Source organism: Giraffa tippelskirchi, chromosome 11 (genome assembly GCF_054371585.1).
Source record: "Giraffa tippelskirchi isolate mGirTip1 chromosome 11, T2T-mGirTip1v1.2.pri, whole genome shotgun sequence".
NCBI lineage: Eukaryota > Metazoa > Chordata > Mammalia > Artiodactyla > Giraffidae > Giraffa > Giraffa tippelskirchi.
Window position 1 is genome coordinate 76,573,773 of NC_137285.1, and position 25,222 is coordinate 76,598,994.

General features: G+C 55.4%; 4 protein-coding genes across 5 annotated transcripts in view; 3 read left to right on the top strand and 1 right to left on the bottom strand.

Moving 5' to 3' along the window:
• The window catches only part of LOC145527545 (uncharacterized), a 124,072-nt gene that overhangs the window by 5,557 nt on the left and 93,293 nt on the right, over window positions 1-25,222 (bottom strand). The window contains exons 17-21 of the mRNA XM_081545645.1: window positions 15,023-15,248; window positions 12,528-12,785; window positions 11,796-11,907; window positions 4,902-5,158; window positions 4,171-4,282 (exon numbers count right to left, since the gene is read on the bottom strand). Of these exons, the coding sequence (XP_081401771.1) occupies window positions 4,171-4,282; window positions 4,902-5,158; window positions 11,796-11,907; window positions 12,528-12,785; window positions 15,023-15,224 (941 nt within the window). The 5' untranslated portion in view covers window positions 15,225-15,248. The remainder of the gene's footprint in view (window positions 1-4,170; window positions 4,283-4,901; window positions 5,159-11,795; window positions 11,908-12,527; window positions 12,786-15,022; window positions 15,249-25,222) is intronic.
• LOC145527497 (uncharacterized) lies at window positions 64-2,146 on the top strand. Of its 2 annotated transcripts, none has more exons than XM_081545577.1 (3): window positions 64-530; window positions 930-1,242; window positions 1,494-2,146. In XM_081545577.1, the coding sequence occupies exons 1-3, from the start codon at window positions 120-122 to the stop codon at window positions 1,766-1,768; spliced, it is 999 nt and encodes a 332-aa protein (XP_081401703.1). In that variant the 5' UTR covers window positions 64-119; the 3' UTR covers window positions 1,769-2,146. The 2 variants fall into 2 exon arrangements, with proteins under 2 accessions (XP_081401703.1, XP_081401702.1); XM_081545576.1 differs by having other exon boundaries at window positions 1,553-2,146.
• LOC145527475 (uncharacterized) lies at window positions 15,206-17,399 on the top strand. The gene is made up of 3 exons (XM_081545538.1): window positions 15,206-15,783; window positions 16,183-16,495; window positions 16,747-17,399. Exons 1-3 carry the CDS (start codon window positions 15,373-15,375, stop codon window positions 17,373-17,375), a joined length of 1,353 nt encoding a protein of 450 aa, XP_081401664.1. The 5' UTR covers window positions 15,206-15,372; the 3' UTR covers window positions 17,376-17,399.
• Window positions 23,217-25,033, top strand: LOC145527521 (uncharacterized). Its single transcript, XM_081545616.1, has 3 exons — window positions 23,217-23,409; window positions 23,809-24,121; window positions 24,373-25,033. Exons 1-3 carry the CDS (start codon window positions 23,275-23,277, stop codon window positions 24,999-25,001), a joined length of 1,077 nt encoding a protein of 358 aa, XP_081401742.1. The 5' UTR covers window positions 23,217-23,274; the 3' UTR covers window positions 25,002-25,033.

The following is a 25,222-nucleotide window of genomic DNA, read 5'->3' on the forward strand; positions in this document are numbered from 1 at the left end:
AAGCAGATGGGAGAATGACCCCCACTCTGCAGATGGAGAGACTGGGGCAACCCTGAGGGGCATATGCTTGTCCAGGGCCACACCACTTATGAGAAGAAGGAGCCTGGTCTGAGAGCAGCATGGTCCTCGGAGCTCAGGCCCTGGCTGAACCCAGGCCTCCCCAGGGCTGTGGGCTGGGCCGTGTGGGTGTCATTGTGCCTGCACATGGCCTAAGGGGGGTGGTCGAGCAGTCAGAAACCCAGAGATTCCCTTGGGAAGTTTTGAGGAAGGGACCTCAGCACGAACCCCAGGAAATGATGTCACCTGCCGGCAACAGAACCCAACAGAACCCGCAATCCGGGTATCCAGGCCTCCAGAGCGGAGAGGAGCCCCCAGCCAGATCACTTGCTGCCAAGATGTTCTGCTGTTTGCCCCTGCCCAGAGGCCGGGGCCTCAGGAGAGCTCACAGGCAGTGTGCGTGGGCACCCTGTCGACGTTGGCTCAGGACACCCCCGAGAGGCCTCTGGCCCTTTGCCCGGAGAAACAGAAAGGTAACACGGGGAGCCCCAGGCCGGGCCAGGCCACCTCTCCCATGCCACCCGGAAACACCGGGTCCTTTGCCTGTGTGTGGGGATGCGGGTTTCTCGGGCTGTGTCTCCCTCAAGGAAGCCCAGGCGGATGTGGGGTCAGAAGCCTGTGGACAAGTTGTGCCCACACCCCAGGGGAGAGCAGGCTGGGCGGGATGGGGAGAGTGTGGGCAGCGCCGACCGGCCAGGCTGACCTCACACCCTCAGATGGGTCTCTTTCCTCCCGGGTGGGGATCTGAGCAGACACACGTCTCTGACCCTTCTGGGAAGAGAAGTTCGAGCAGGCAGAAGCAGCGGCTCCACTGGCCAGGCCCAGCTCGGAAAACTCCCAGCATGGCTGGCTGACGGTCACTGTCGTTGCAGAGCTTCCCACGTGATGAGGCCGAGGACGGGGACACCCCATCCAGCTCCCAGAGGGAGGGGTCGGAGCACCACCCGCCCGCCCGTGAGGCCCAGTGCAGGCTCCAGGTCAGCGTGCCCACGGAGGCATCAGCCCCACCGGGGGAGACGCGGAGGTGGGGAAGGCCTGCTGCCGAGACACCGCCCAGGATACAGCCGGCGGCCCAGTCTGAGGCTTCCACGGAGCTCAGCACACCCGGCTCCGACCCAGAGTCCAGAGAACCCCGGCCTCTGAGGCACCAGGAGGACCTGGAGCCCAGCACGCCACAGCACAGAGGTGAGGACGCTGGGGCTGGTGCACGGGAGTGTGTGGGGAGGGGTGCTGAGCTACACAGGGACGAGTCCTCGAAAGCTGCTGCTGGGCCTGCAGCAAGCGCTGGCCTCACACCCCCCGCCCCCCATCTTGCACACTTCAGTCCCAAAAGACATCTGACGCTGGGTATTCTTTGGGAACCTCTTGGAAGGTTTCTGTCCCGGGGTACGCACATGCCAAGGCTGGCCTGTGGGCAAACTTTGCTTCTCCCCCAGCTCTAGCACTGGCCTCCAACTGGAACCAGGCTCCACTTCCCAGACCTGTCCCCACACAGGTGGTGGCTCCAGGTGCAGGACCCAGGGATCCACCGAGGGCAGATGGAGAAGCGAGACTTGCCCTCGCAGAGACACCAGGCCAGCTGGGTACTGGCCAGCACACCGGGCAGATCGGATCTCCGTGCCTGCAGGACCCCCAGCCCCAGGCACTGATGTCCCACCCCCTCAGCGAGAACCTCCACCTCCACGTGCACCTCTACCTGCTCGGGCTTTAGCAAGAGAACCCGAGGCAGAGGAAGAGTCACCGCCTCGGCAGGGAGAGCCTGCCCTGGCTCCCGCGCAACACCCAGACGCCCACGATGACTCACCCAGCCCTGCAGGGAGAAAGAGCCCCCGCTCTGGACAGAGACCCAGAGCCCTTACCGGAAACACCACGTCCAGGGGAGCGGTCGGCTCTGCAGCCTCCATCCCTGTCTGCTCACCGTGGATGCCGGCAACTCGGTCTGCCCCCAGGGGACATGGAGTTCCTTTCCCCTGAACTGCTTTGCATGTGGTTTGTTTCCACCTTTCTGGTGATGTTTTATTTTTTGTATGGTTTCCTGGATTTTTGTTGGTTAAGTTGGGATTAGTAAACTGTTTCATCATTGTTGCAATCTGGGAACACTGTTGTGTAACTCTGGTGATACTGTGTTACCATCACCACTTTGTAGTTTCAGACCCGTTCCATCTTTATGCCCCACCCCCCAACAAAGCCTGGATTCAAGGCAAGCACGCCCTGTTCATCCCTCCCCCCGATCCTGAACACAATTTCATCTTTTCTTTCTGCATTCCTTCCTATATTCTTGGTGTCCCCAATCAATGACTCTCAGCGAAATGACTGAAGGAGTGTTTTTCGGACTCTCCACCTACTGTAAGACTCCATTGGAGAGTTCTCATTTTTATGTCATTTGAACTAGCCTTTGATAGCTGAAAGGACGGTGTACGTCCTTTCAAGATACCATGTGCCAAACGAAGCCCTTTTGGCAACTGCCATCATTATCTCCAGGCAGGCATTGCTGTTTGAAGGGTGACATCTCAGCCAGAAGGCAGAGGCTGAGCTCCTCTTGTTGCACCAGCTCCCAAAAGAAGCCAAGAAAGGGAGCTGGAACAACAAACCACCCCCATGCCCAGGAAAGCGTTCTTCATGACAGAAGGCTAGAAAATGACCCAACATCCTTGTGGCCCAGAACCACTCTAGAAAATCACTGTTCCATAAAAAAGAGAAACACATGGGAAGTTCCAAGGAGAGGCAATGCCCATGGCCAGTGTACTTGAGAGACGGCCTGACCGCTCCGGGGAAGACACGCACCGACGGAACCCCTTGGGAAACAGCAGTGATAGTCCTCACCGTCGTAAGGGTTTCCTCTGGGGACAACCTGCCCTGGGCACCACACGAGGGAGCAGACTGGCTTCTCTTCCTCTGCCCCCACACCATTCACTCATGAAGGCAGCTCAGGTGTTCTCATGCCCTGCCTGCCTGCCTGCCTGGCTCATCCGTGAGCTGTGACCACCTCCAGGCTAGGACTCCACCTTTTCCTCTCTGTGTACCGTGAATCTGCACACAGTGGGCTTTCAGAACCTTAGGAGACTTGAGCCATTCCCACTCGAGCCAGAACCCTCCCCAGGAAGGAAAACAGCTGTGGAGTCATTTTGGCCCCAGCACTGGTTCCGAAAGCCTGGCGGCTCCTACAGCCTCTACGGTGTGAAGAGGGAGGTCCCTTTTGACAGAGCTTTCCGGCTCTCAGATCTAAGCTGTTGTTTCACTGTCAGCTGTGTCTCTTCCGTTGCAGCCAGGTGGGCCACGCTGCTCCAAAGGAGCTCACAAGCTGAGTTTCAAGGGAGGACAGGGATGGCTACAACGTGCTGCAAACTGAGTGAGGGTCCCCACAATCCTCAGCAAAGGTCTGTGGTGTGCAAGTGGGGAGTAGAGGGCCCCCAAGTTCCAAAGGAAGGGAGGTAGTCGGGAGCTAAAGCCCTTGGCTGCTGTGGTAGCAGCTGCAGATGGCAGCCCGTCCACAGTGCACTTCAAATGAGGTCATATGAGCAGGACTCTGGAAATGGCTCCGAAATCGAGAGAAAGGGGTCAGGGTATGTGGGAATCCAGCGGGGGTGGGGGGTGGATGAAGGAAGGTGTCCCTCCTATCTCCAGTGCAATTTGGTTTGGTGAGTCTCAAAGCTACCAGATGGCACTTCCCAAGTCAGGCCCCCGCAGGAATCAGGGTGGGCTGCCTGCCTCGGGCCCTGCCACAGGGACAAGCCACACCAGTGGCCTCCCTGAGCTCCAATGGCCGGATCTGGGGGGTTCTGTCTGGGTGCACACCTCCTTGCTGTGGCCAAGTTCCCCCCTTCTCTGAGCACCAGCTTCATCCTCTCGAATGAGGACATCAATTGCTACCTTGGCACGTTACTCTCTTCATCCTGTGAAGACTCATTAGGCTTATCCTACAATTACTAGCTGGCCCGAAGAGATATCTCCTGAATCCAGCTTAAGCTGGAGTCTCCCAGGCTCATCTGGCATGTCTTCCCTGAAGTCTGCCAAAACCCACACCCTTGCATTTCCAGGGACTCCCCTTAGCCAGCTGGGCAGAAAACCCAGCATGCTTCAAACAAGCTGACAGACAAGCGGGAGAGGACTCACGGGCAGACGGCTTCCCTCAGGTCTCGGGTGGAGCTCTGGGACCACAGCAGCAACGGGCCATCCCAGCCCCTGGGCTCAGCAGCGCCCTCATTCTCAGGCCGGCGGCTCTGCCCTGAGGGGAGCAGGAACGTCACCAACTGCCGCAGGCGGACCTCAAGCCCCTCCCACTGCTGGAGCCTGACCTCCCCCGGCCCCACCCCTTCCCCTACCCCAGCAGGACGAGAGCTCGTCTTCCCCTGGCTTCCAACGTGAGGCCCGGCCCTGGGCCCCGATTGGGCACTGCCCCAGCCCGGAGCCAATCACAGTGGCCAGGGAGGTGGAACGCACCGATTGGCCAGGGCCAGGTCATGTGACCATACTCCCCAGGAAACTCAAAGATTACCAAGGTTCTCTCAGAAACCAATGAACAAAATTATCCACTAAAGGCAAACCATAATTTTTAATGAGGCCAATGTCACAGAAAAAAAAAATGCTCCACAATAAACTGCTCAAGGAAGCTACTAAATAAACTTTCAGAAAAGTTTAGTAGTTTTTTTTTTTTTTTAAATAGGGTGACGGAGAGCTATACCTTTCCCATCTATGTGAATTTAGGTTTAAACTAGATTTCCCTTGGCTATTATATAAGACAAAAAAACCCACATCACCCACTTTCACTCCCCCCCACCCCCAAAATGTGTTTCAATCTATTGAATTTTTGTGTCCTCAGTTGTGTCTGATTCACGGCAACTCACCAACTCTACACAGCCAGGCTCTTCCGTCCATGGAATTCAGGGCAATTTTTTCTGTCCCAGTAAATGCCCACCCTGGGTGATCCAAAGGCAAGGGCTCCGAGGCTCCTGAGAGACTAACTCCTTTCAGCTGAGCACAGAGCTGGCTCCTCACTGGGATGCCTGTGGCCTGGGGCTCCCAGAGGGGAGAGCAGCACTCGCCCCACCGTGTGGTCACTGCTGGAAATGCAGGCTGCTCCTCACACCCCTTGACTGTGTCCCTGAGGGCAGAACAGTGTGAATCGAATCAAGGTGGAAATGCAAACTCCAATGCAACCAACCTTCCACAAGGTCTCCAAAACCACTCAGGAACAGGGAATTGGAAACTGCAGGGGATGACATGAATGGAGATGGAGACTTGACACCTTACACCGAGTTCACTTCCAGTTATCCCTAGACAAACTTTCCATGAAAACTTGTCACAAATCTAGAAGAACAATGAGCAGAAACCGGACACGTGCTTTGAGTCTTCACACACAAAACTAAAAGGCAGTCCACAAAAAAAACCCAGAGAATACAGTGGACTTTGCAAAATCAAAGATATCTACTGTGGGAAAGACCTCATTACAAAAGCAAAAGACAGGTCATACATCGCGAGACGAATGAGTGGAAACACAAAGCTTATCAAGGATGTGTCTCCAAACAGACAAAGAACGCCAACACAACAAGCCTGTGAAAACTAGGGAAAGGTCTGAAGGGACACCAGACGGAGGAAGACACACACAGAGTATCCCGGATGATGTCCAGCACTGAGGGCCTGAAGAAACAACAGTCTAGTTGCACCCCCTCAGGCCTGTGAGACCGTGGATGAGGCCTCTGTTTCCCGGTGGCTCTGAGACATGGACAGGGAGGAAGGGGAAGAGAAGTCACTTGCATTTCTAATACTCACAGCAAAGTCTTCCAATGAGAAGGGAATTATCACCCCCACTGACAATGCCATTCACTGAAGTGATATCCACGAGTCCATCTACCCCAGAAGGGAAGGATGGACCTGTTCTCACAAAACGGCGAGAGATGGAAGGAGGAAGATCAAGCCCACACCAATCACTGGAAAGAGAAGCTGTGCTCAGGGCTTGAAAGAATTCCTATTGGGAAAATCATGTCACAGCCCCACATGGCAATCCACAGCTTCCATGCTATTCCTCCCAAAATGCCAATGCATTTTCGCACCGAACAAAGAATTGCAAAAGGGGTACGGAAACAGAAAAGAGCCTACATTGTCAATACAATCCGACGAAAAAGCCCCGATACGGACATCCAAGGTTGTGTGAAAGGAAATTAGACGACCAAACTAGGATCCTCAGGAGAGTATCGGAGGAGGCAATGGCGACCCACTCCAGTACTCTTGCCTGGAAAATGTCCTGGACGGAGGAGCCTGGTAGGCTGCAGGCCACGGGGTCATGCAGAGTCAGACACGACTGAAGTGACTTAGCCGCAGCAGCAGCAGCAGGACAGTATGCTATTGGGAATACAACAACACACACAGATCCAGATCGATGGAATAAAGTTGAGGGTCCAGAAACAAACCCCAGCATCCATGGTCAACTCATCTCTGACACAGACGGGGAGAATATCCAAATGGGAACAAGAAAGCCTCTTCAATCAATGTCCATGGGAAAACCAGACAGCTACATCTGAAGAACGCTATTGGGTTTGATCTCATACCACCTCAATATCGGGGAAAAACCTCACCCTAAAGACTGATGTCATGAGATAGCTAGAAAGAAGCGTAGGTCAAAGGCTCCTTAACATCAGAGTCTCCTTGCCATTTGCTGGGCGGAGGTCGAAATGGGTCTCTTCAAGTAAGGGAAAGAGGTAAACGAAGTACACCACTGGGTTTCCATCCAATGGAACCTCTTCACAACGGAGAAGCTAAGCATTCACAAATGCAAAAGATAGGAAACGGAACACGAGAGACTCCTTGCAAGTGGTGTATCTGAGAAGGGGTTCATATGGAAAGAGACGAAGAATGCACAGCACTCAGATTCCAAGAAACACCACCACCACCCTTGACCCTTCCCCCATGACCAACTCTGACCTAAAGCCTTTCTCTCCCTCTAACCTATCCCTAAAACATAACCCTCATCTAATCATATACATGTGCATCCCTAGCATCCATCCATCCATCCACACACGAGAGAGAAAGAGGAAGACACAGACGGAATTGAGAAAGGAAAAGAGAGGGACACAGCCAGAGAGAGACACGGAACCAAAGAGAGGAAAGGAGTCGATGGTCCAGACTTTTCCTCAATCTGTCTCGAAGGTAGAAGCAATGACAGCGCCCTTCCACCCCAGAAGGGGGAAAAGGACGGAAGGTTTGGAGAGGAAAAGACAAGAACGCAGGGAGCCATTAGAAGCTCAGCCACCCGCAGAAGCCGAGCTGGGACCCTTGAACAGAATCTCAATGGAAACAGAGGACCAGAAAGTTGGCTACTCTTTTCTATAAGAGAGGGAGACCTTCGAGTCTTCCTTTCAGTCCTCCAACTTGGATGCGGGGTCTCAAAACAGTCAGGAGGGGGAGTGCCTTTTCCTGGGTTCCACGGCGCATCCAGGCCTCGTTCTGCCCCATTCTGTGCTGTGTCAGCCCTGGATGGAATCTTTCTTTCTGAAGTCTCAGCGCACGAGCTCCACGTGATATCGGCCCCAGGTGGAAAGGCATGGAGCTGCTCGTAGGCCGACAGACCTAGGAAGCAGATGGGAGAATGACCCCCACTCTGCAGATGGAGAGACTGGGGCAACCCTGAGGGGCATATGCTTGTCCAGGGCCACACCACTTATGAGAAGAAGGAGCCTGGTCTGAGAGCAGCATGGTCCTCGGAGCTCAGGCCCTGGCTGAACCCAGGCCTCCCCAGGGCTGTGGGCTGGGCCGTGTGGGTGTCATTGTGCCTGCACATGGCCTAAGGGGGGTGGTCGAGCAGTCAGAAACCCAGAGATTCCCTTGGGAAGTTTTGAGGAAGGGACCTCAGCACGAACCCCAGGAAATGATGTCACCTGCCGGCAACAGAACCCAACAGAACCCGCAATCCGGGTATCCAGGCCTCCAGAGCGGAGAGGAGCCCCCAGCCAGATCACTTGCTGCCAAGATGTTCTGCTGTTTGCCCCTGCCCAGAGGCCAGGGCCTCAGGAGAGCTCACAGGCAGTGTGCGTGGGCACCCTGTCGACGTTGGCTCAGGACACCCCCGAGAGGCCTCTGGCCCTTTGCCCGGAGAAACAGAAAGGTAACACGGGGAGCCCCAGGCCGGGCCAGGCCACCTCTCCCATGCCACCCGGAAACACCGGGTCCTTTGCCTGTGTGTGGGGATGCGGGTTTCTCGGGCTGTGTCTCCCTCAAGGAAGCCCAGGCGGATGTGGGGTCAGAAGCCTGTGGACAAGTTGTGCCCACACCCCAGGGGAGAGCAGGCTGGGCGGGATGGGGAGAGTGTGGGCAGCGCCGACCGGCCAGGCTGACCTCACACCCTCAGATGGGTCTCTTTCCTCCCGGGTGGGGATCTGAGCAGACACACGTCTCTGACCCTTCTGGGAAGAGAAGTTCGAGCAGGCAGAAGCAGCGGCTCCACTGGCCAGGCCCAGCTCGGAAAACTCCCAGCATGGCTGGCTGACGGTCACTGTCGTTGCAGAGCTTCCCACGTGATGAGGCCGAGGACGGGGACACCCCATCCAGCTCCCAGAGGGAGGGGTCGGAGCACCACCCGCCCGCCCGTGAGGCCCAGTGCAGGCTCCAGGTCAGCGTGCCCACGGAGGCATCAGCCCCACCGGGGGAGACGCGGAGGTGGGGAAGGCCTGCTGCCGAGACACCGCCCAGGATACAGCCGGCGGCCCAGTCTGAGGCTGCCACGGAGCTCAGCACACCCGGCTCCGACCCAGAGTCCAGAGAACCCCGGCCTCTGAGGCACCAGGAGGACCTGGAGCCCAGCACGCCAGAGCACAGAGGTGAGGACGCTGGGGCTGGTGCACGGGAGTGTGTGGGGAGGGGTGCTGAGCTACACAGGGACGAGTCCTCGAAAGCTGCTGCTGGGCCTGCAGCAAGCGCTGGCCTCACACCCCCCGCCCCCCATCTTGCACACTTCAGTCCCAAAAGACATCTGACGCTGGGTATTCTTTGGGAACCTCTTGGAAGGTTTCTGTCCCGGGGTACGCACATGCCAAGGCTGGCCTGTGGGCAAACTTTGCTTCTCCCCCAGCTCTAGCACTGGCCTCCAACTGGAACCAGGCTCCACTTCCCAGACCTGTCCCCACACAGGTGGTGGCTCCAGGTGCAGGACCCAGGGATCCACCGAGGGCAGATGGAGAAGCGAGACTTGCCCTCGCAGAGACACCAGGCCAGCTGGGTACTGGCCAGCACACCGGGCAGATCGGATCTCCGTGCCTGCAGGACCCCCAGCCCCAGGCACTGATGTCCCACCCCCTCAGCGAGAACCTCCACCTCCACGTGCACCTCTACCTGCTCGGGCTTTGGCAAGAGAACCCGAGGCAGAGGAAGAGTCACCGCCTCGGCAGGGAGAGCCTGCCCTGGCTCCCGTGCAACACCCAGACGCCCACGATGACTCACCCAGCCCTGCAGGGAGAAAGAGCCCCCGCTCTGGACAGAGACCCAGAGCCCTTACCGGAAACACCACGTCCAGGGGAGCGGTCGGCTCTGCAGCCTCCATCCCTGTCTGCTCACCGTGGATGCCGGCAACTCGGTCTGCCCCCAGGGGACATGGAGTTCCTTTCCCCTGAACTGCTTTGCATGTGGTTTGTTTCCACCTTTCTGGTGATGTTTTATTTTTTGTATGGTTTCCTGTATTTTTGTTGGTTAAGTTGGGATTAGTAAACTTTTTCATCATTGTTGCAATCTGGGAACACTGTTGTGTAACTCTGGTGATACTGTGTTACCATCACCACTTTGTAGTTTCAGACCCGTTCCATCTTTATGCCCCACCCCCCAACAAAGCCTGGATTCAAGGCAAGCACGCCCTGTTCATCCCTCCCCCCGATCCTGAACACAATTTCATCTTTTCTTTCTGCATTCCTTCCTATATTCTTGGTGTCCCCAATCAGTGACTCTCAGCGAAATGACTGAAGGAGTGTTTTTCGGACTCTCCACCTACTGTAAGACTCCATTGGAGAGTTCTCATTTTTATGTCATTTGAACTAGCCTTTGATAGCTGAAAGGACGGTGTACGTCCTTTCAAGATACCATGTGCCAAACGAAGCCCTTTTGGCAACTGCCATCATTATCTCCAGGCAGGCATTGCTGTTTGAAGGGTGACATCTCAGCCAGAAGGCAGAGGCTGAGCTCCTCTTGTTGCACCAGCTCCCAAAAGAAGCCAAGAAAGGGAGCTGGAACAACAAACCACCCCCATGCCCAGGAAAGCGTTCTTCATGACAGAAGGCTAGAAAATGACCCAACATCCTTGTGGCCCAGAACCACTCTAGAAAATCACTGTTCCATAAAAAAGAGAAACACATGGGAAGTTCCAAGGAGAGGCAATGCCCATGGCCAGTGTACTTGAGAGACGGCCTGACCGCTCCGGGGAAGACACGCACCGACGGAACCCCTTGGGAAACAGCAGTGATAGTCCTCACCGTCGTAAGGGTTTCCTCTGGGGACAACCTGCCCTGGGCACCACACGAGGGAGCAGACCGGCTTCTCTTCCTCTGCCCCCACACCATTCACTCATGAAGGCAGCTCAGGTGTTCTCATGCCCTGCCTGCCTGCCTGCCTGGCTCATCCGTGAGCTGTGACCACCTCCAGGCTAGGACTCCACCTTTTCCTCTCTGTGTACCGTGAATCTGCACACAGTGGGCTTTCAGAACCTTAGGAGACTTGAGCCATTCCCACTCGAGCCAGAACCCTCCCCAGGAAGGAAAACAGCTGTGGAGTCATTTTGGCCCCAGCACTGGTTCCGAAAGCCTGGCGGCTCCTACAGCCTCTACGGTGTGAAGAGGGAGGTCCCTTTTGACAGAGCTTTCCGGCTCTCAGATCTAAGCTGTTGTTTCACTGTCAGCTGTGTCTCTTCCGTTGCAGCCAGGTGGGCCACGCTGCTCCAAAGGAGCTCACAAGCTGAGTTTCAAGGGAGGACAGGGATGGCTACAACGTGCTGCAAACTGAGTGAGGGTCCCCACAATCCTCAGCAAAGGTCTGTGGTGTGCAAGTGGGGAGTAGAGGGCCCCCAAGTTCCAAAGGAAGGGAGGTAGTCGGGAGCTAAAGCCCTTGGCTGCTGTGGTAGCAGCTGCAGATGGCAGCCCGTCCACAGTGCACTTCAAATGAGGTCATATGAGCGGGACTCTGGAAATGGCTCCGAAATCGAGAGAAAGGGGTCAGGGTATGTGGGAATCCGGCGGGGGTGGGGGGTGGATGAAGGAAGGTGTCCCTCCTCTCTCCAGTGCAATTTGGTTTGGTGAGTCTCAAAGCTACCAGATGGCACTTCCCAAGTCAGGCCCCCGCAGGAATCAGGGTGGGCTGCCTGCCTCGGGCCCTGCCACAGGGACAAGCCACACCAGTGGCCTCCCTGAGCTCCAATGGCCGGATCTGGGGGGTTCTGTCTGGGTGCACACCTCCTTGCTGTGGCCAAGTTCCCCCCTTCTCTGAGCACCAGCTTCATCCTCTCGAATGAGGACATCAATTGCTACCTTGGCACGTTACTCTCTTCATCCTGTGAAGACTCATTAGGCTTATCCTACAATTACTAGCTGGCCCGAAGAGATATCTCCTGAATCCAGCTTAAGCTGGAGTCTCCCAGGCTCATCTGGCATGTCTTCCCTGAAGTCTGCCAAAACCCACACCCTTGCATTTCCAGGGACTCCCCTTAGCCAGCTGGGCAGAAAACCCAGCATGCTTCAAACAAGCTGACAGACAAGCGGGAGAGGACTCACGGGCAGACGGCTTCCCTCAGGTCTCGGGTGGAGCTCTGGGACCACAGCAGCAACGGGCCATCCCAGCCCCTGGGCTCAGCAGCGCCCTCATTCTCAGGCCGGCGGCTCTGCCCTGAGGGGAGCAGGAACGTCACCAACTGCCGCAGGCGGACCTCAAGCCCCTCCCACTGCTGGAGCCTGACCTCCCCCGGCCCCACCCCTTCCCCTACCCCAGCAGGACGAGAGCTCGTCTTCCCCTGGCTTCCAACGTGAGGCCCGGCCCTGGGCCCCGATTGGGCACTGCCCCAGCCCAGAGCCAATCACAGTGGCCAGGGAGGTGGAACGCACCGATTGGCCAGGGCCAGGTCATGTGACCATACTCCCCAGGAAACTCAAAGATTACCAAGGTTCTCTAAGAAACCAATGAACAAAATTATCCACTAAAGGCAAACCATAATTTTTAATGAGGCCAATGTCACAGAAAAAAAAAATGCTCCACAATAAACTGCTCAAGGAAGCTACTAAATAAACTTTCAGAAAAGTTTAGTAGTTTTTTTTTTTTTTTTAAATAGGGTGACGGAGAGCTATACCTTTCCCATCTATGTGAATTTAGGTTTAAACTAGATTTCCCTTGGCTATTATATAAGACAAAAAAACCCACATCACCCACTTTCACTCCCCCCCACCCCCAAAATGTGTTTTAATCTATTGAATTTTTGTGTCCTCAGTTGTGTCTGATTCACGGCAACTCACCAACTCTACACAGCCAGGCTCTTCCGTCCATGGAATTCAGGGCAATTTTTTCTGTCCCAGTAAATGCCCACCCTGGGTGATCCAAAGGCAAGGGCTCCGAGGCTCCTGAGAGACTAACTCCTTTCAGCTGAGCACAGAGCTGGCTCCTCACTGGGATGCCTGTGGCCTGGGGCTCCCAGAGGGGAGAGCAGCACTCGCCCCACCGTGTGGTCACTGCTGGAAGTGCAGGCTGCTCCTCACTCCCCCTTGACAGTGTCCCTGAGGGCAGAACAGTGTGAATCGAATCAAGGTGGAAAGGCAAACTCCAATGCAACCAACCTTCCCACAAGATCTCCAAAACCACTCAGGAACAGGGAATTGGAAACTGCAGGGGATGACATGAATGGAGATGGAGACTTGACACCTTACACCGAGTTCACTTCCAGTTATCCCTAGACAAACTTTCCATGAAAACTTGTCACAAATCTAGAAGAACAATGAGCAGAAACCGGACACGTGCTTTGAGTCTTCACACACAAAACTAAAAGGCAGTCCACAAAAAAAACCCAGAGAATACAGTGGACTTTGCAAAATCAAAGATATCTACTGTGGGAAAGACCTCATTACAAAAGCAAAAGACAGGTCATACATCGCGAGACGAATGAGTGGAAACACAAAGCTTATCAAGGATGTGTCTCCAAACAGACAAAGAACGCCAACACAACAAGCCTGTGAAAACTAGGGAAAGGTCTGAAGGGACACCAGACGGAGGAAGACACACACAGAGTATCCCGGATGATGTCCAGCACTGAGGGCCTGAAGAAACAACAGTCTAGTTGCACCCCCTCAGGCCTGTGTGACCGTGGATGAGGCCTCTGTTTCCCGGTGGCTCTGAGACATGGACAGGGAGGAAGGGGAAGAGAAGTCACTTGCATTTCTAATACTCACAGCAAAGTCTTCCAATGAGAAGGGAATTATCACCCCCACTGACAATGCCATTCACTGAAGTGATATCCACGAGTCCATCTACCCCAGAAGGGAAGGATGGACCTGTTCTCACAAAACGGCGAGAGATGGAAGGAGGAAGATCAAGCCCACACCAATCACTGGAAAGAGAAGCTGTGCTCAGGGCTTGAAAGAATTCCTATAGGGAAAATCATGTCACAGCCCCACATGGCAATCCACAGCTTCCATGCTATTCCTCCCAAAATGCCAATGCATTTTCGCACCGAACAAAGAATTGCAAAAGGGGTACGGAAACAGAAAAGAGCCTACATTGTCAATACAATCCGACGAAAAAGCCCCGATACGGACATCCAAGGTTGTGTGAAAGGAAATTAGACGACCAAACTAGGATCCTCAGGAGAGTATCGGAGAAGGCAATGGCGACCCACTCCAGTACTCTTGCCTGGAAAATGTCCTGGACGGAGGAGCCTGGTAGGCTACAGGCCATGGGGTCTTGCAGAGTCAGACACGACTGAAGTGACTTAGCCGCAGCAGCAGCAGCAGGACAGTATGCTATTGGGAATACAACAACACACACAGATCCAGATCGATGGAATAAAGTTGAGGGTCCAGAAACAAACCCCAGCATCCATGGTCAACTCATCTCTGACACAGACGGGGAGAATATCCAAATGGGAACAAGAAAGCCTCTTCAATCAATGTCCATGGGAAAACCAGACAGCTACATCTGAAGAACGCTATTGGGTTTGATCTCATACCACCTCAATATCGGGGAAAAACCTCACCCTAAAGACTGATGTCATGAGATAGCTAGAAAGAAGCGTAGGTCAAAGGCTCCTTAACATCAGAGTCTCCTTGCCATTTGCTGGGCGGAGGTCGAAATGGGTCTCTTCAAGTAAGGGAAAGAGGTAAACGAAGTACACCACTGGGTTTCCATCCAATGGAACCTATTCACAACAGAGAGGCTAAGCATTCACAAATGCAAAAGATAGGAAACGGAACACGAGAGACTCCTTGCAAGTGGTGTATCTGAGAAGGGGTTCATATGGAAAGAGACGAAGAATGCACAGCACTCAGATTCCAAGAAACACCACCACCACCCTTGACCCTTCCCCCATGACCAACTCTGACCTAAAGCCTTTCTCTCCCTCTAACCTATCCCTAAAACATAACCCTCATCTAATCATATACATGTGCATCCCTAGCATCCATCCATCCATCCACACACGAGAGAGAAAGAGGAAGACACAGACGGAATTGAGAAAGGAAAAGAGAGGGACACAGCCAGAGAGAGACCCGGAACCAAAGAGAGGAAAGGAGTCGATGGTCCAGACTATTCCTCAATCTGTCTCGAAGGTAGAAGCAATGACAGCGCCCTTCCACCCCAGAAGGGGGAAAAGGACGGAAGGTTTGGAGAGGAAAAGACAAGAACGCAGGGAGCCATTAGAAGCTCAGCCACCCGCAGAAGCCGAGCTGGGACCCTTGAACAGAATCTCAATGGAAACAGAGGACCAGAAAGTTGGCTACTCTTTTCTATAAGAGAGGGAGACCTTCGAGTCTTCCTTTCGGTCCTCCAACTTGGATGCGGGGTCTCAAAACAGTCAGGAGGGGGAGTGCCTTTTCCTGGGTTCCACGGCGCATCCAGGCCTCGTTCTGCCCCATTCTGTGCTGTGTCAGCCCTGGATGGAATCTTTCTTTCGGAAGTCTCAGCGCACGAGCTCCACGTGATATCGGCCCCAGGTGGAAAGGCATGGAGCTGCTCGTAGGCCGACAGACCTAGGAAGCAGATGGGAGAATGACCCCCACTCTGCAGATGGAGAGACTGGGGCAACCCTGAGGGGCATATGCTTGTCCAGGGCCACACCACTTATGAGAAGAAGGAGCCTGGTCTGAGAGCAGCATGGTCCTCGGAGCTCAGGCCCTGGCTGAACCCAGGCCTCCCCAGGGCTGTGGGCTGGGCCGTGTGGGTGTCATTGTGCCTGCACATGGCCTAAGGGGGGTGGTCGAGCAGTCAGAAACCCAGAGATTCCCTTGGGAAGTTTTGAGGAAGGGACCTCAGCACGAACCCCAGGAAATGATGTCACCTGCCGGCAACAGAACCCAACAGAACCCGCAATCCGGGTATCCAGGCCTCCAGAGCGGAGAGGAGCCCCCAGCCAGATCACTTGCTGCCAAGATGTTCTGCTGTTTGCCCCTGCCCAGAGGCCGGGGCCTCAGGAGAGCTCACAGGCAGTGTGCGTGGGCACCCTGTCGACGTTGGCTCAGGACACCCCCGAGAGGCCTCTGGCCCTTTGCCCGGAGAAACAGAAAGGTAACACGGGGAGCCCCAGGCCGGGCCAGGCCACCTCTCCCATGCCACCCGGAAACACCGGGTCCTTTGCCTGTGTGTGGGGATGCGGGTTTCTCGGGCTGTGTCTCCCTCAAGGAAGCCCAGGCGGATGTGGGGTCAGAAGCCTGTGGACAATTTGTGCCAACACCCCAGGGGAGAGCAGGCTGGGCGGGATGGGGAGAGTGTGGGTAGCGCCGACCGGCCAGGCTGACCTCACACCCTCAGATGGGTCTCTTTCCTCCCGGGTGGGGATCTGAGCAGACACACGTCTCTGACCCTTCTGGGAAGAGAAGTTCGAGCAGGCAGAAGCAGCGGCTCCACTGGCCAGGCCCAGCTCGGAAAACTCCCAGCATGGCTGGCTGACGGTCACTGTCGTTGCAGAGCTTCCCACGTGATGAGGCCGAGGACGGGGACACCCCATCCAGCTCCCAGAGGGAGGGGTCGGAGCACCACCCGCCCGCCCGTGAGGCCCAGTGCAGGCTCCAGGTCAGCGTGCCCACGGAGGCATCAGCCCCACCGGGGGAGACGCGGAGGTGGGGAAGGCCTGCTGCCGAGACACCGCCCAGGATACAGCCGGCGGCCCAGTCTGAGGCTTCCACGGAGCTCAGCACACCCGGCTCCGACCCAGAGTCCAGAGAACCCCGGCCTCTGAGGCACCAGGAGGACCTGGAGCCCAGCACGCCACAGCACAGAGGTGAGGACGCTGGGGCTGGTGCACGGGAGTGTGTGGGGAGGGGTGCTGAGCTACACAGGGACGAGTCCTCGAAAGCTGCTGCTGGGCCTGCAGCAAGCGCTGGCCTCACACCCCCCGCCCCCCATCTTGCACACTTCAGTCCCAAAAGACATCTGACGCTGGGTATTCTTTGGGAACCTCTTGGAAGGTTTCTGTCCCGGGGTACGCACATGCCAAGGCTGGCCTGTGGGCAAACTTTGCTTCTCCCCCAGCTCTAGCACTGGCCTCCAACTGGAACCAGGCTCCACTTCCCAGACCTGTCCCCACACAGGTGGTGGCTCCAGGTGCAGGACCCAGGGATCCACCGAGGGCAGATGGAGAAGCGAGACTTGCCCTCGCAGAGACACCAGGCCAGCTGGGTACTGGCCAGCACACCGGGCAGATCGGATCTCCGTGCCTGCAGGACCCCCAGCCCCAGGCACTGATGTCCCACCCCCTCAGCGAGAACCTCCACCTCCACGTGCACCTCTACCTGCTCGGGCTTTGGCAAGAGAACCCGAGGCAGAGGAAGAGTCACCGCCTCGGCAGGGAGAGCCTGCCCTGGCTCCCGTGCAACACCCAGACGCCCACGATGACTCACCCAGCCCTGCAGGGAGAAAGAGCCCCCGCTCTGGACAGAGACCCAGAGCCCTTACCGGAAACACCACGTCCAGGGGAGCGGTCGGCTCTGCAGCCTCCATCCCTGTCTGCTCACCGTGGATGCCGGCAACTCGGTCTGCCCCCAGGGGACATGGAGTTCCTTTCCCCTGAACTGCTTTGCATGTGGTTTGTTTCCACCTTTCTGGTGATGTTTTATTTTTTGTATGGTTTCCTGTATTTTTGTTGGTTAAGTTGGGATTAGTAAACTTTTTCATCATTGTTGCAATCTGGGAACACTGTTGTGTAACTCTGGTGATACTGTGTTACCATCACCACTTTGTAGTTTCAGACCCGTTCCATCTTTATGCCCCACCCCCCAACAAAGCCTGGATTCAAGGCAAGCACGCCCTGTTCATCCCTCCCCCCGATCCTGAACACAATTTCATCTTTTCTTTCTGCATTCCTTCCTATATTCTTGGTGTCCCCAATCAGTGACTCTCAGCGAAATGACTGAAGGAGTGTTTTTCGGACTCTCCACCTACTGTAAGACTCCATTGGAGAGTTCTCATTTTTATGTCATTTGAACTAGCCTTTGATAGCTGAAAGGACGGTGTACGTCCTTTCAAGATACCATGTGCCAAACGAAGCCCTTTTGGCAACTGCCATCATTATCTCCAGGCAGGCATTGCTGTTTGAAGGGTGACATCTCAGCCAGAAGGCAGAGGCTGAGCTCCTCTTGTTGCACCAGCTCCCAAAAGAAGCCAAGAAAGGGAGCTGGAACAACAAACCACCCCCATGCCCAGGAAAGCGTTCTTCATGACAGAAGGCTAGAAAATGACCCAACATCCTTGTGGCCCAGAACCACTCTAGAAAATCACTGTTCCATAAAAAAGAGAAACACATGGGAAGTTCCAAGGAGAGGCAATGCCCATGGCCAGTGTACTTGAGAGACGGCCTGACCGCTCCGGGGAAGACACGCACCGACGGAACCCCTTGGGAAACAGCAGTGATAGTCCTCACCGTCGTAAGGGTTTCCTCTGGGGACAACCTGCCCTGGGCACCACACGAGGGAGCAGACCGGCTTCTCTTCCTCTGCCCCCACACCATTCACTCATGAAGGCAGCTCAGGTGTTCTCATGCCCTGCCTGCCTGCCTGCCTGGCTCATCCGTGAGCTGTGACCACCTCCAGGCTAGGACTCCACCTTTTCCTCTCTGTGTACCGTGAATCTGCACACAGTGGGCTTTCAGAACCTTAGGAGACTTGAGCCATTCCCGCTCGAGCCAGAACCCTCCCCAGGAAGGAAAACAGCTGTGGAGTCATTTTGGCCCCAGCACTGGTTCCGAAAGCCTGGCGGCTCCTACAGCCTCTACGGTGTGAAGAGGGAGGTCCCTTTTGACAGAGCTTTCCGGCTCTCAGATCTAAGCTGTTGTTTCACTGTCAGCTGTGTCTCTTCCGTTGCAGCCAGGTGGGCCACGCTGCTCCAAAGGAGCTCACAAGCTGAGTTTCAAGGGAGGACAGGGATGGCTACAACGTGCTGCAAACTGAGTGAGGGTCCCCACAATCCTCAGCAAAGGTCTGTGGTGTGCAAGTGGGGAGTAGAGGGCCCCCAAGTTCCAAAGGAAGGGAGGTAGTCGGGAGCTAAAGCCCTTGGCTGCTGTGGTAGCAGCTGCAGATGGCAGCCCGTCCACAGTGCACTTCAAATGAGGTCATATGAGCGGGACTCTGGAAATGGCTCCGAAATCGAGAGAAAGGGGTCAGGGTATGTGGGAATCCGGCGGGGGTGGGGGGTGGATGAAGGAAGGTGTCCCTCCTCTCTCCAGTGCAATTTGGTTTGGTGAGTCTCAAAGCTACCAGATGGCACTTCCCAAGTCAGGCCCCCGCAGGAATCAGGGTGGGCTGCCTGCCTTGGGCCCTGCCACAGGGACAAGCCACACCAGTGGCCTCCCTGAGCTCCAATGGCCGGATCTGGGGGGTTCTGTCTGGGTGCACACCTCCTTGCTGTGGCCAAGTTCCCCCCTTCTCTGAGCACCAGCTTCATCCTCTCGAATGAGGACATCAATTGCTACCTTGGCACGTTACTCTCTTCATCCTGTGAAGACTCATTAGGCTTATCCTACAATTACTAGCTGGCCCGAAGAGATATCTCCTGAATCCAGCTTAAGCTGGAGTCTCCCAGGCTCATCTGGCATGTCTTCCCTGAAGTCTGCCAAAACCCACACCCTTGCATTTCCAGGGACTCCCCTTAGCCAGCTGGGCAGAAAACCCAGCATGCTTCAAACAAGCTGACAGACAAGCGGGAGAGGACTCACGGGCAGACGGCTTCCCTCAGGTCTCGGGTGGAGCTCTGGGACCACAGCAGCAACGGGCCATCCCAGCCCCTGGGCTCAGCAGCGCCCTCATTCTCAGGCCGGCGGCTCTGCCCTGAGGGGAGCAGGAACGTCACCAACTGCCGCAGGCGGACCTCAAGCCCCTCCCACTGCTGGAGCCTGACCTCCCCCGGCCCCACCCCTTCCCCTACCCCAGCAGGACGAGAGCTCGTCTTCCCCTGGCTTCCAACGTGAGGCCCGGCCCTGGGCCCCGATTGGGCACTGCCCCAGCCCGGAGCCAATCACAGTGGCCAGGGAGGTGGAACGCACCGATTGGCCAGGGCCAGGTCATGTGACCATACTCCCCAGGAAACTCAAAGATTACCAAGGTTCTCTAAGAAACCAATGAACAAAATTATCCACTAAAGGCAAACCATAATTTTTAATGAGGCCAATGTCACAGAAAAAAAAAATGCTCCACAATAAACTGCTCAAGGAAGCTACTAAATAAACTTTCAGAAAAGTTTAGTAGTTTTTTTTTTTTTTAAATAGGGTGACGGAGAGCTATACCTTTCCCATCTATGTGAATTTAGGTTTAAACTAGATTTCCCTTGGCTATTATATAAGACAAAAAAACCCACATCACCCACTTTCACTCCCCCCCACCCCCAAAATGTGTTTTAATCTATTGAATTTTTGTGTCCTCAGTTGTGTCTGATTCACGGCAACTCACCAACTCTACACAGCCAGGCTCTTCCGTCCATGGAATTCAGGGCAATTTTTTCTGTCCCAGTAAATGCCCACCCTGGGTGATCCAAAGGCAAGGGCTCCGAGGCTCCTGAGAGACTAACTCCTTTCAGCTGAGCACAGAGCTGGCTCCTCACTGGGATGCCTGTGGCCTGGGGCTCCCAGAGGGGAGAGCAGCACTCGCCCCACCGTGTGGTCACTGCTGGAAGTGCAGGCTGCTCCTCACTCCCCCTTGACAGTGTCCCTGAGGGCAGAACAGTGTGAATCGAATCAAGGTGGAAATGCAAACTCCAATGCAACCAACCTTCCCACAAGATCTCCAAAACCACTCAGGAACAGGGAATTGGAAACTGCAGGGGATGACATGAATGGAGATGGAGACTTGACACCTTACACCGAGTTCACTTCCAGTTATCCCTAGACAAACTTTCCATGAAAACTTGTCACAAATCTAGAAGAACAATGAGCAGAAACCGGACACGTGCTTTGAGTCTTCACACACAAAACTAAAAGGCAGTCCACAAAAAAAACCCAGAGAATACAGTGGACTTTGCAAAATCAAAGATATCTACTGTGGGAAAGACCTCATTACAAAAGCAAAAGACAGGTCATACATCGCGAGACGAATGAGTGGAAACACAAAGCTTATCAAGGATGTGTCTCCAAACAGACAAAGAACGCCAACACAACAAGCCTGTGAAAACTAGGGAAAGGTATGAAGGGACACCAGACGGAGGAAGACACACACAGAGTATCCCGGATGATGTCCAGCACTGAGGGCCTGAAGAAACAACAGTCTAGTTGCACCCCCTCAGGCCTGTGTGACCGTGGATGAGGCCTCTGTTTCCCGGTGGCTCTGAGACATGGACAGGGAGGAAGGGGAAGAGAAGTCACTTGCATTTCTAATACTCACAGCAAAGTCTTCCAATGAGAAGGGAATTATCACCCCCACTGACAATGCCATTCACTGAAGTGATATCCACGAGTCCATCTACCCCAGAAGGGAAGGATGGACCTGTTCTCACAAAACGGCGAGAGATGGAAGGAGGAAGATCAAGCCCACACCAATCACTGGAAAGAGAAGCTGTGCTCAGGGCTTGAAAGAATTCCTACTGGGAAAATCATGTCACAGCCCCACATGGCAATCCACAGCTTCCATGCTATTCCTCCCAAAATGCCAATGCATTTTCGCACCGAACAAAGAATTGCAAAAGGGGTACGGAAACAGAAAAGAGCCTACATTGTCAATACAATCCGACGAAAAAGCCCCGATACGGACATCCAAGGTTGTGTGAAAGGAAATTAGACGACCAAACTAGGATCCTCAGGAGAGTATCGGAGAAGGCAATGGCGACCCACTCCAGTACTCTTGCCTGGAAAATGTCCTGGACGGAGGAGCCTGGTAGGCTACAGGCCATGGGGTCTTGCAGAGTCAGACACGACTGAAGTGACTTAGCCGCAGCAGCAGCAGCAGGACAGTATGCTATTGGGAATACAACAACACACACAGATCCAGATCGATGGAATAAAGTTGAGGGTCCAGAAACAAACCCCAGCATCCATGGTCAACTCATCTCTGACACAGACGGTGAGAATATCCAAATGGGAACAAGAAAGCCTCTTCAATCAATGTCCATGGGAAAACCAGACAGCTACATCTGAAGAACGCTATTGGGTTTGATCTCATACCACCTCAATATCGGGGAAAAACCTCACCCTAAAGACTGATGTCATGAGATAGCTAGAAAGAAGCGTAGGTCAAAGGCTCCTTAACATCAGAGTCTCCTTGCCATTTGCTGGGCGGAGGTCGAAATGGGTCTCTTCAAGTAAGGGAAAGAGGTAAACGAAGTACACCACTGGGTTTCCATCCAATGGAACCTATTCACAACAGAGAGGCTAAGCATTCACAAATGCAAAAGATAGGAAACGGAACACGAGAGACTCCTTGCAAGTGGTGTATCTGAGAAGGGGTTCATATGGAAAGAGACGAAGAATGCACAGCACTCAGATTCCAAGAAACACCACCACCACCCTTGACCCTTCCCCCATGACCAACTCTGACCTAAAGCCTTTCTCTCCCTCTAACCTATCCCTAAAACATAACCCTCATCTAATCATATACATGTGCATCCCTAGCATCCATCCATCCATCCACACACGAGAGAGAAAGAGGAAGACACAGACGGAATTGAGAAAGGAAAAGAGAGGGACACAGCCAGAGAGAGACACGGAACCAAAGAGAGGAAAGGAGTCGATGGTCCAGACTTTTCCTCAATCTGTCTCGAAGGTAGAAGCAATGACAGCGCCCTTCCACCCCAGAAGGGGGAAAAGGACGGAAGGTTTGGAGAGGAAAAGACAAGAACGCAGGGAGCCATTAGAAGCTCAGCCACCCGCAGAAGCCGAGCTGGGACCCTTGAACAGAATCTCAATGGAAACAGAGGACCAGAAAGTTGGCTACTCTTTTCTATAAGAGAGGGAGACCTTCGAGTCTTCCTTTCGGTCCTCCAACTTGGATGCGGGGTCTCAAAACAGTCAGGAGGGGGAGTGCCTTTTCCTGGGTTCCACGGCGCATCCAGGCCTCGTTCTGCCCCATTCTGTGCTGTGTCAGCCCTGGATGGAATCTTTCTTTCTGAAGTCTCAGCGCACGAGCTCCACGTGATATCGGCCCCAGGTGGAAAGGCATGGAGCTGCTCGTAGGCCGACAGACCTAGGAAGCAGATGGGAGAATGACCCCCACTCTGCAGATGGAGAGACTGGGGCAACCCTGAGGGGCATATGCTTGTCCAGGGCCACACCACTTATGAGAAGAAGGAGCCTGGTCTGAGAGCAGCATGGTCCTCGGAGCTCAGGCCCTGGCTGAACCCAGGCCTCCCCAGGGCTGTGGGCTGGGCCGTGTGGGTGTCATTGTGCCTGCACATGGCCTAAGGGGGGTGGTCGAGCAGTCAGAAACCCAGAGATTCCCTTGGGAAGTTTTGAGGAAGGGACCTCAGCACGAACCCCAGGAAATGATGTCACCTGCCGGCAACAGAACCCAACAGAACCCGCAATCCGGGTATCCAGGCCTCCAGAGCGGAGAGGAGCCCCCAGCCAGATCACTTGCTGCCAAGATGTTCTGCTGTTTGCCCCTGCCCAGAGGCCGGGGCCTCAGGAGAGCTCACAGGCAGTGTGCGTGGGCACCCTGTCGACGTTGGCTCAGGACACCCCCGAGAGGCCTCTGGCCCTTTGCCCGGAGAAACAGAAAGGTAACACGGGGAGCCCCAGGCCGGGCCAGGCCACCTCTCCCATGCCACCCGGAAACACCGGGTCCTTTGCCTGTGTGTGGGGATGCGGGTTTCTCGGGCTGTGTCTCCCTCAAGGAAGCCCAGGCGGATGTGGGGTCAGAAGCCTGTGGACAAGTTGTGCCCACACCCCAGGGGAGAGCAGGCTGGGCGGGATGGGGAGAGTGTGGGCAGCGCCGACCGGCCAGGCTGACCTCACACCCTCAGATGGGTCTCTTTCCTCCCGGGTGGGGATCTGAGCAGACACACGTCTCTGACCCTTCTGGGAAGAGAAGTTCGAGCAGGCAGAAGCAGCGGCTCCACTGGCCAGGCCCAGCTCGGAAAACTCCCAGCATGGCTGGCTGACGGTCACTGTCGTTGCAGAGCTTCCCACGTGATGAGGCCGAGGACGGGGACACCCCATCCAGCTCCCAGAGGGAGGGGTCGGAGCACCACCCGCCCGCCCGTGAGGCCCAGTGCAGGCTCCAGGTCAGCGTGCCCACGGAGGCATCAGCCCCACCGGGGGAGACGCGGAGGTGGGGAAGGCCTGCTGCCGAGACACCGCCCAGGATACAGCCGGCGGCCCAGTCTGAGGCTTCCACGGAGCTCAGCACACCCGGCTCCGACCCAGAGTCCAGAGAACCCCGGCCTCTGAGGCACCAGGAGGACCTGGAGCCCAGCACGCCACAGCACAGAGGTGAGGACGCTGGGGCTGGTGCACGGGAGTGTGTGGGGAGGGGTGCTGAGCTACACAGGGACGAGTCCTCGAAAGCTGCTGCTGGGCCTGCAGCAAGCGCTGGCCTCACACCCCCCGCCCCCCATCTTGCACACTTCAGTCCCAAAAGACATCTGACGCTGGGTATTCTTTGGGAACCTCTTGGAAGGTTTCTGTCCCGGGGTACGCACATGCCAAGGCTGGCCTGTGGGCAAACTTTGCTTCTCCCCCAGCTCTAGCACTGGCCTCCAACTGGAACCAGGCTCCACTTCCCAGACCTGTCCCCACACAGGTGGTGGCTCCAGGTGCAGGACCCAGGGATCCACCGAGGGCAGATGGAGAAGCGAGACTTGCCCTCGCAGAGACACCAGGCCAGCTGGGTACTGGCCAGCACACCGGGCAGATCGGATCTCCGTGCCTGCAGGACCCCCAGCCCCAGGCACTGATGTCCCACCCCCTCAGCGAGAACCTCCACCTCCACGTGCACCTCTACCTGCTCGGGCTTTGGCAAGAGAACCCGAGGCAGAGGAAGAGTCACCGCCTCGGCAGGGAGAGCCTGCCCTGGCTCCCGTGCAACACCCAGACGCCCACGATGACTCACCCAGCCCTGCAGGGAGAAAGAGCCCCCGCTCTGGACAGAGACCCAGAGCCCTTACCGGAAACACCACGTCCAGGGGAGCGGTCGGCTCTGCAGCCTCCATCCCTGTCTGCTCACCGTGGATGCCGGCAACTCGGTCTGCCCCCAGGGGACATGGAGTTCCTTTCCCCTGAACTGCTTTGCATGTGGTTTGTTTCCACCTTTCTGGTGATGTTTTATTTTTTGTATGGTTTCCTGTATTTTTGTTGGTTAAGTTGGGATTAGTAAACTTTTTCATCATTGTTGCAATCTGGGAACACTGTTGTGTAACTCTGGTGATACTGTGTTACCATCACCACTTTGTAGTTTCAGACCCGTTCCATCTTTATGCCCCACCCCCCAACAAAGCCTGGATTCAAGGCAAGCACGCCCTGTTCATCCCTCCCCCCGATCCTGAACACAATTTCATCTTTTCTTTCTGCATTCCTTCCTATATTCTTGGTGTC